This window comes from Sabethes cyaneus, chromosome 1 (genome assembly GCF_943734655.1).
Source record: "Sabethes cyaneus chromosome 1, idSabCyanKW18_F2, whole genome shotgun sequence".
Lineage (NCBI taxonomy): Eukaryota > Metazoa > Arthropoda > Insecta > Diptera > Culicidae > Sabethes > Sabethes cyaneus.
The window spans coordinates 120,754,612-120,763,772 of record NC_071353.1 but is presented as its reverse complement, the minus strand read 5'-3'; the positions used below and the strand labels follow the sequence as shown (position 1 = coordinate 120,763,772).

Genomic DNA, 9,161 nt, shown 5'->3' with positions numbered 1-9,161 from the left:
TTTGCTGTCACTAATGGTTGACAACTTGCTGTCACTATCCGTCAATTTAAGGCTATTTGAGTACTGTTCCACTTTCTTCTTTTCATTCATGCAACCTCATATTAGGTTGGTTTTATCAATTATACTTCAAAGCAACAATTTGAGTTTTATCGACCTCTTGTTGTGGTTTTCAAGGACATGATTTAGTCATCAAAACCATCATAAGTGCGCAATAAAAGCCAAGCAAATTGTTGCTTGGGCTGCTCCCAAGTAACAATTTGGGTTTTATTACACTCTTATGACTGCAGTTAAGACCAAAATTGGTTTTGAAAACCGCCATAAGAGTAGAGTAAAACTCGCATTGCTGCTTGAGCTAGGTCTATTCATAATTCATCTGTTTAAGCCTTGCGGGCCTCGACCGAGATTCTTTTCCGAGAATTGATAAAAAGAAACAATCTATAGTTTCATGGATCTCCTCCCCTTTTCTGCGCCATATTTCCTTGCATTTGCCGATAAATAACTTTAGTTCGAATCTGAATCGGAGTCGCTGGGGGCAATCGGTGTAGTGGCCATCGGTTGTTCCTCCTGAATCGGCTGCTTGCTAACAGTTGTCGCTGCCAGATAGGCATTAACCGATTCGCCCGTCGTGTGTTCGATGCCGACCCTTGAAAATAAATATTGATTTACCATTTCCCTTGGGCAAATTATGGCAACCTACCTGTACTCGTGTCTCGCCAGATAGCGAACATACTTCTCCGGAGGTTCATCACTTTCGGACTCCTGAACGCTGATGGATCGTACCGTCGTGTGGGAGACCTGCGTCGCGGGCATCGTAAACTCTACGTACGCGTAAGGCGCCAGCTGCTCAGGAATCTGATCGAAACTGGTCAAAGCCATGCGACACACCAGCTGATGCGTTGTGTACGCTCCCTGTCCTTCCTTCGGTAGCCGAGGACATCGCCACACGATTGCCCGATGGTGATGTTCGTATTTAGCTTGCCCCGAAGTAACTTCAATCAGCGACTCCTGCAGGGTCTCTACGGTTCCCAGGAATCGTTCGATTCCCTTGATTTTTCCCGTCCGACGATGAGCAGATTTCACCGACCCGTACCTAAAATCAATGAAACATCTCTAAAATTTAGGATTTGAAGGTTTTTACGATTAGTCATGATTTTATGGTTTACCGCTTTAACGATTTTATGATTTTACGATTTAACGATTGTACGACTTTTCGATTTTGCAATTTTTCGAATTTACGATGTTACGACTTTACAATTTAACGATTAAACGAGATAACAATTTTACGACTTTTTTTTACGACTCGATTTTTCGATTTTACGACTTTTCGATTTGTCGATTTTACTAAAGTCGTAAGATCGACAAATCGAAACGTCGTAAAATCGAAAAATCGAGAAGTCGTACTTTACTATTTTACGATTTTATGATTTTACGATTTTACGATTTTACGATTTTACGATTTTACGATTTTACGATTTTACGATTTTACGATTCTACGATTTTACGATTTTACGATTTTACAATTTTTCATTTTTGATTTTTCGTTTTTCATTTTTCATTTTTCATTTTTTATCTTTATTCTTAATTGTTGACTTCGAATATACTCGTAACACTCACCTAAAATGCTTTTCGACCCGGAACAAATAGATCCAGCATTCCGGTATCGGAAACCGAATCGAAACATCCTCGCATGGGATCTGTCCCAGCTTACGGGAAGCAAATCCCGGCACCAACACGTCCGCTCGCAGTTCCACCTTATTGCCAGTAACGCACCATGTTGCTTTGAGTTGCAGCGGAAGTTCCCGATTCTTCGGTGGTCTCACGCGGAACCTCATCAGCTCTATATAGCACGCGTCCGGTGGTTTGAACTTAATCGTACGACAACGCTCGTACACATCCTGCTGCACGCAACCATGAAACTCCACACCCTCCAGACGAATCCATTCCTCCGTCACAACCGGTATTATATCGTGCCGTCCAACCACTTCCTTACCCTGACGCCAAAGGTCATTAACGCCCAGCTCAATATCTGGCATCCCTGAAAGAACAAACTTTGTCTAAATCACAGTCCTTGTCAACACAGCAAAACTCCACACTTACCAGACAGAAAAGCCAGGAAAAACAATCGAACCCTAGCAATCTGCTTATCAACATGCCCTTCCGCATCCTGCTCGACGTACAACTCATCAACTGCGGTTACCTGAACCTCCTCCGTCTTGTACGTCAACGCACGGTCCCGGTGGACACTCATCTTAAACAATGCCTCCTCAATGCAGACCGAGAACTGTTTCATATCTTCATAGTTCATCGAACCCAACTTGAACAGCTGCGAAATCTGGGGAGCATGTTCAACCGGTAGGCCCAGCTTCTTCAAGTCACTACCCAGCTCCTTCACGCCCTGGTAGTCACCCTGAATCGCGTAGGCCGCAAACTGGCTGAGCTTGTTCGTCAGTCGTTCCGCTTTCGTTACCTGTCCCGGACGTACTCCCGGGCGCTCCTTGTAGAACACGTACTGCAGCTTGATGGTGAAAATCTTACCGAAATTATCGTACTGCTGCGCTCCGATCTCCGAAACCGAGTAGCACGCCTGCAGGGGAAGCTCCTGGAATGGTTCCTTATCGTTGGCTGCGTTGTACAGCTGCATCACCGGGTTATCACCCTGGTAAACCAATCGGATGTAAATTTTCTTCCAGAACCGCTGTCCCGTTATCTTTTTCTTGTTCGGTTGCCGCAGCTGCATTTCCCAACCATCGCCCGAGTACACAATTCGCGGGAAGTCCTCCAGCGGTTGAGAAACGTCTTCATCGAACAACGGTGTAGGCGGTGTCTCCTGCGAATCAGTGCGTTGCAATTGCGGGGTGGCTGCAAATAAAATCATTTTATCTTATCATAGTTCGATTTAATTTAAGCAATTCTCTCACCATCCGGAATAGCTGCGAGAGCAGCATCGGCGTCTTCTCCTTTGTCGAACGGATTCACGCGCGGCGAAGAATCACCTGAGTAAATGGAAGCCGTCTGAGGACTTCTCGGTGGCGGCGCCAGAGCTGGCGCCAGGCCGGCTTCCAGACCCTCCTTCGGGCGTATAACTACGCTGAAATGATTACCTTCATCCGAATCTCTCGAGTGCGATCGTCCGAATGGAGTTCCCTAAAATAGAATTACTTAAACCTCCGCTTACAATTACGAAGTTACCGCAACTTACCTCCGGCACCGGAGGCGCCTGCATCGACAGGAATGGATCATCAAATCCATCGTCATTCCCAAAACCATCGCCACCATCGAATCCACCACCACCGGACACATCTCCCGTGCCCCAGGCGTCCGCTGCGCCGAACGCATCCTCCGTTTGGGAACTGCCCAGATCGCTTTCCAGGAAGATGTTTCCGGCCTGTTTGTTCTGCTTACCTTCGAACTTGGCAGCAAATGAATCAAACGCATCCGGTTCTGGTGCAGGTCGCGTGAAGTTATCCAGCGGATCCAAAATCGCTGCATTATTATTGTTGGCACTGATTCCGAAAAGTCCTTCGGTAGCCGTTGGTGGCGGACCCGAACTGATTGCGTACGGATCGTGGTCGTCTGCTGCCAGAGCAAACGGATTGACCGTATCGGCGAGTGGAGCGACGGTCATTTCTGGTTCGGTGAAAAACAATTTTGAGGCAATTGTTGATACTTCCGTCGATGACAGTGCATCCACGTGATTGTAATCCATTGGAGCGGCTATTTCTGCAGGGGTTGGAGCCGGAACCTGTTCGTGCACCATTTCCGCTTCCATGGAGTAACCGTCGTCAGTCTTTTCAACCGCAGCTATATTAACTGTACTGCCTGAAATGGAACTTGGAATGTTCCCGGAAGTGACGTTCGATCCGGTAGGACTGAAGTCAGATGACCCTTCCGATCGCATCACCGAATCTTCAACCGCTGGAGCAGCATCCAACACTATTTCGGGCGAAGGTTCAAGATCAATTGGAGGCGGGAATTCCTGTTCCTCTGGTTCCGGTTCAGGCTCCGGACTTGGTTCCGTAACGGTCGGATAGTCGGGTTGTGGTTCCGGAGCTGCTGCGACTGGTGCAATCTGGGATTGCACGAGATTTTCGGCTAGATTAGGGACGAACGAGTCTGCTCCAGTGGGTTCGACTGCTCCTCCAAAAATATCATCAAAATCTCCGCTCAGCAGGTCAGTCTGTTTCGGTTCTGGAGCAGCTGCAACTGCAGTCGGTGCAGGAGTAGAAAACAGTGAGAGAATGTCTTCTTTTGTTTTTGGAGCCGGTGGCTTAGGAGGAGCTACTTTCGGAGTTGTTGTTCCGAACAGATCAAAGAGATCGGCTTCTTGCTGCTGTTGAGGAGCTGGAGCAGCTGGCATTTGTGGAACACTGGGAACCGGCGCCGTAACCGGTGATGATGCTAAGGAACTTCTTGGAGGAGCAGGTCGCGGTGGAGGTGGTCTTGGACGTGGAGGCTTCTGGACTTCGGGTTTGGCAGCGGTGGTGACGTTGGCCGTTGGAACCGCGGGCTCAGCGAATGGATTATCATTATTAACATTAGGTGACATACCAGTGCCGAAGAGGTCATCCTGCGGCTGCTCCGACTGTTGGTCTCCCACGGACAACAGATCGCCAAAGTCAGGTGTTGGACTGGGAGAGTGCAAGTCTCTCATGGACACCGGGCTGGGCGTTCTGGTAGCCGGGATTTTTTGCAGCAGGCTCGTACTGGTCTGATCGAGCTGGTTAGCAATCGAGCTGATCAGCTGCTGTGTCGCCTGCGATGGTGGTGGAGCCGGTCTTGGAGGTGGCATTTTACCATTGTTTCCCTTGACCGCCTTCAGTTCATCTTCGCTAGAATACGCGTTTATCGAGGCATCATCCATCAAATTGTTGTTTGTGTGCGAACCTAAATGCAGATGCGTTGGCTTCGGTATAATCAGATCGTCATCCTCGTTGATTGTAGTGTCGAAAAAGTTGGCAGCACCGCCGTTCGAATGTTGTGATTGTTGGTAACCGCCTCCGCCCTGGGACATGATTGTGTCGGAAACTCCGAAAATTTCGGCACCGGTTGTCACCACAGCGTTGACTCCCGCAGTGCCAAACGCAGGGTTTACATTACCCATAGCCGGTTCGTCTGCCTCGCCGCCAAAATCCGCAAATGGATTACCACCCTGCGCCAAGAATGGATTATCATCCACCCCCGCCGCCGTACTGTCGTCACCGTGTGCGTCATCACCGAATAGGAATGGATTGGAGACTGGCTCGCTGCCAGCCAGCGGCTCATCGTCCATCAAAAATGGGTTTGCCATTTTGCCGGTTTTAGTTTTGTTCTTTTTGCTTTGCTTTAGTTATCGATTAACTCGTTTTCTAGAAGTTTGATTTCAGTCTTGCCTGGTCCCAAGTCGTTGGCGAACGAGGTATCGAATGGATCGATGTCCGCCTCGTCAATTGAGTTGCTCGGTTGAGGTGTCAGAACCTTCACGAAAAATGCCCCACCGTCCTGCGAGTCGGAAAGAATGTCCGGATTGATGACAGGTACAGGCGCTGGAATAAGCTCGTCCTCGATAAGTTTCAGTTCTGCCCGTCCGGGTTGGATGTTCACAGCGATCGAAGTGTCGAACGGGTCAATCTCTTCCGGTTCGGCTTCCCTTGCCGGTGTTAGAACTTTTTGGTTGTGGTGCTCGTCTATACCGAGCAGATCAGATCTTGTTTGCTGGTTGGATGATTGAGGTTTCTGCTCGATTACGGGTGTAGTAGCTCGTGGATCAAAGTCCGGATCAGACAAACTGTGCTTAAGTGTGACGTTATTTAATTCTTGCTCAATCAGGCTCAGCTCAACCTGCGTTGGTTCGGTATTCGGAACGAACGAAGTGTCGAATGGATCGACTGCTTCAGATTCCGGTATCGAAGACTCTCGACTGTAGTAAGGAGTGAGTGGTTTCTTGGTTATCGAGTGATCAGCGTCGATTCTCAGCAGATCGGATGCAGGAACGGCAAAAACTACACTTTTATTCTTGGCAGCTCCGTTGATTTGCAAACACAGCGAAGATTTACGCTGTGCAATAGAGGAAGCTTCGTCCGGTTGTCCGGATGGTTCACTGTCAGCTCGGGGATCGAAATCCGGATCGCTAAGTGAATGCTTTAGTCCGCTAGACTTATCAGCTAGAAGTTCTTCCTCTAGGAATTTCAATTCAGTTTTTCCTGGAGCAACAATCGAGTTGACGGCCGATGTGTCGAACGGATCAACAAATTCCTCCGAATTAGCTCCGGTAGCAAGCACTTCAAGCGGAGTTTGAGCAAGATCGGTGATATCGGTGTTGCTTCCTGACAGTAAATCTTTGGTCAGTGCACCGGAAACTTGCAGTTGAGCGTTTTCTTCGGCAGAAAATAGATCGGGTGTTTTCACCCGTGTTACAGTGGCTGACGGTTCGTCTCCAGCCCGGGGATCAAAATCAAAATCGTCGTCTTCCTCGGCTTCCCCTGCGCGTGGATCGAAATCGTCGTCCTCCTTGGCGGTAGCCGGAAGCACTCGCTCGACAAATCCGGTATCAAACGGATCGTCAGCGTCGAGGTCTAGTTCGTCGTCGGCGTCTGCAGCGTCCGGGATGTGTGGTCCGGTGGATGGACGCGGTGGCGGCGGACGAGAAGGTTTTTTTGAACCTAAAAAAAATCATTTCAAGGACAACGTAACAGAAACAGAAAAGAGTAAACTTACCCTCTTGATCGGGCTCACCTACAAGTAGTTTAAAATTGTCCCCTTCAACCGCTGGTTCGCGTTTCTTTAGATCGTCAAATTCGTCTAGATTGAATTCCGGCTCCGCCGGTTCTTGTTCTTTTTTAGCTTCCTGTTCTTTCTGTAGGGCGAGATGCAACGAAACGCTCAGATCGATTGGTGCATCGTTCGGAAGCTCATCGGTGTCGTCTAGAAGAGTAAGTTCAGGTTGCTGTGGAGCGGAGTCTTCACCAGCGAGTTGTCCGTCCTCGCCGTCCGCTTGCGCGTCGTCGAAACTTTCGAGTAAAAGATTCTTCGGTCCACGCCGAGGCCGACGGGTCGAAGCTTTGCTCGATACACTCTCTACTCGACCGGTTAGTACTTCAACGGCTGCGCCAATATTAACTATCTTCTTTCCTCGTTTGGAAACCTCTGGTCCTTTGATTACCTTCTCGGCGTACGCAGTATCGAACGGATCGGGCCCGTCGAAAGACTCTAACACAGGAGACTCTGGAATGTAGGCAATCGGTAGCTCTCCCGAAGCTATAGCATCGGTATAGTTAGTGTCGAAGATGTCTTCCTCGACCTCGGAGTTCGGTTCGGAGTCGGAAAGCTCAACAACGGCGTTGATGAGCTCTTCGGCAGCCTTCTTCTCTTCGGCTTCCTTAGCGGCTGCCTCAGCCTTCTCTCTTTCTTCCTGCTCTCGGCGATGCTGCTCCTCCCGTTCTTTCGCCTCGAGCTCGACTTTGGTCGGAACTTTCTGGAAAAATGAACTACCCTTGATGCGGTCTAGATCTTCCTGGGTCTTCTTGAGAACGGTATCGATGCCAGTGGTAAGCGCTGCGAACTTAGACCATTCCTCGTCGTTTTCGGATGATTTTTCGCCAGCAGGCTGATCCTCACTATCGGATGGGGCGGCCGAATTGAGCGCAGAGGATGCCTGAGCTTGATGCTCACGGCGGTATTGCTCGAGCTCTTCTTCTGTGAAGAGCTCTTGATCTTTTTTCGACTTTTTACCTTTCTTTTTCTTCTTTAATCCTTTGGGTAGCTTAAGCATTATCTAGACTGCCGAGACATCGAAACGTCTGCAAGAAAATGAAACAGTATAGAGTAAACATTCACTTTATATCTAGTTCAAGGTCAGCACAAAAAGAAAACGAACGCTTCGCTGCACATTCTCCCCTCTTAAGTCGAACGTCAGTAACAACGGAAAAGTACATTATTCCTCTTCGCACAACGTAATTGCATTTCCTCTCTGCTATCTGCACTAAACAATGAATGCACTCACTTTTTCTACCTCTACCTGCGGACACAATCTGCACATATCATTAATTCACTTTGACGGGTCCAATTAGCTAGTTATTGAACAAGCAAGAAATGGATGCACGTCCGGCAGAGTTATTTTTAAACTCCAAATCTGCATTCGAGAGCCCATTGGTCGCATATATACACTTCCAATAATTCAATTGTCCCTATTTGGTCGAACGTTGCACTGAAAATCGACTACCAAAAAAAAAGACTAAATGTATTGGGTGCCATCGAGACGACGATTCTCAATGAATGAGTAAGCACTTGGAAGATTATCGATTTTTATTCGGAGAAGAAAATCGCTTGCCAAAATTAACCCACCGAAAGCCTACGGTACCCATCCAAGCAGACGTTTTGATTCAACGATAGGCTCCCCATTTCAGGCGCATTAAAAATAGTCACGTTCCGCTGGGAAAAAATACAACCGACATCGCCTAAAGCTAGGCAACGGAGCAGTCAGCCGAGCGCCAAGTGACGACCACCATTGCATTGGGGCAACAATGGAACGGCGTGAAAATTCGATTCTTCTGCCCGAACGTTACGGCCCGCATCCGGAACTGCACCGAATTCAGCATCCTGCGGCCTACTTACGTCTCTTTGCAATATCATGCAATGGTTTCGAGGAAGTTTCGGCTGAAAATTCACAATTTTCCACCAGGAACGTATCCTGCGAGCACCTTACACCCACCGAAAATTTTTCACTTCAGATATCGACTTCGGTGCGAGCGTTCAAGTCAACTCGGACATTAGGTCATCCCGGTAGCAGACAATTAGGCCAACAATCAATTTTGCGAAATTTCAGCGATTTTCCATTGAAACACAGTCGGATTGAAATTTTACAGAGTATAGTTACGCGCTGGAAAATACCTTACACCATTAAAGTTGTGATCAAACGCCTGCAAACAGTACCAAGTTTGCCAATTTCACACCAGTGTTGACCCAACGGCCAGCACCCTCGATTTGTCTATCGATTCGCAACCGGGCGCATGCGTGGCCGCCATCGTTGTTGTTGTACCGTGTCCCTTCGAGTGCTGCTGCTGCTGGGTTAGTATATTGCATAACGTGCAGGCATTGTCGGTCGTCCCTTTGCCAGAGCGGCGGCGGTTGGCATCTGATTCGTGACATGAACGAAACCGAGAAAAGGACGATGGCACAGACGGAAT

At 48.4% G+C, this 9,161-nt stretch overlaps 2 protein-coding genes across 2 annotated transcripts; both read right to left on the bottom strand.

Annotated features, from left to right (window-relative positions):
- Positions 1-501: 501 nt before the first annotated feature.
- LOC128732502 (protein stoned-B) lies at positions 502-5,287 on the bottom strand. Its single transcript, XM_053825766.1, has 6 exons — positions 3,200-5,287; positions 2,919-3,144; positions 2,098-2,859; positions 1,615-2,035; positions 698-1,090; positions 502-643 (listed from the first exon to the last, which is right to left on the bottom strand). The coding sequence occupies exons 1-6, from the start codon at positions 5,285-5,287 to the stop codon at positions 502-504; spliced, it is 4,032 nt and encodes a 1,343-aa protein (XP_053681741.1).
- Positions 5,288-5,322: 35 nt separating this feature from the next.
- Positions 5,323-8,635, bottom strand: LOC128746177 (protein stoned-A). The gene is made up of 3 exons (XM_053843220.1): positions 8,590-8,635; positions 6,694-7,775; positions 5,323-6,638 (listed from the first exon to the last, which is right to left on the bottom strand). The coding sequence occupies exons 2-3, from the start codon at positions 7,745-7,747 to the stop codon at positions 5,323-5,325; spliced, it is 2,370 nt and encodes a 789-aa protein (XP_053699195.1). The 5' UTR covers positions 7,748-7,775; positions 8,590-8,635.
- Between the last annotated feature and the right edge of the window lie 526 nt (positions 8,636-9,161).

What these genes read in the sequence shown, in the direction of transcription:
- LOC128732502 (XM_053825766.1), bottom strand. Translation starts at nt 5,287, where the DNA reads ATGGCAAACCCATTTTTGATGGACGATGAGCCGCTGGCTGGCAGCGAG. An exon ending in AGGCGCCTCCGGTGCCGGAG is followed by an intron (nt 3,145 to 3,199) that starts GTAAGTTGCGGT and finishes ATTCTATTTTAG; the next exon opens with GGAACTCCATTCGGACGATC. An exon ending in CTGGCGAGACACGAGTACAG is followed by an intron (nt 644 to 697) that starts GTAGGTTGCCAT and finishes TTTATTTTCAAG; the next exon opens with GGTCGGCATCGAACACACGA.
- LOC128746177 (XM_053843220.1), bottom strand. Translation starts at nt 7,747, where the DNA reads ATGCTTAAGCTACCCAAAGGATTAAAGAAGAAAAAGAAAGGTAAAAAG. An exon ending in AGGTGAGCCCGATCAAGAGG is followed by an intron (nt 6,639 to 6,693) that starts GTAAGTTTACTC and finishes GATTTTTTTTAG; the next exon opens with GTTCAAAAAAACCTTCTCGT.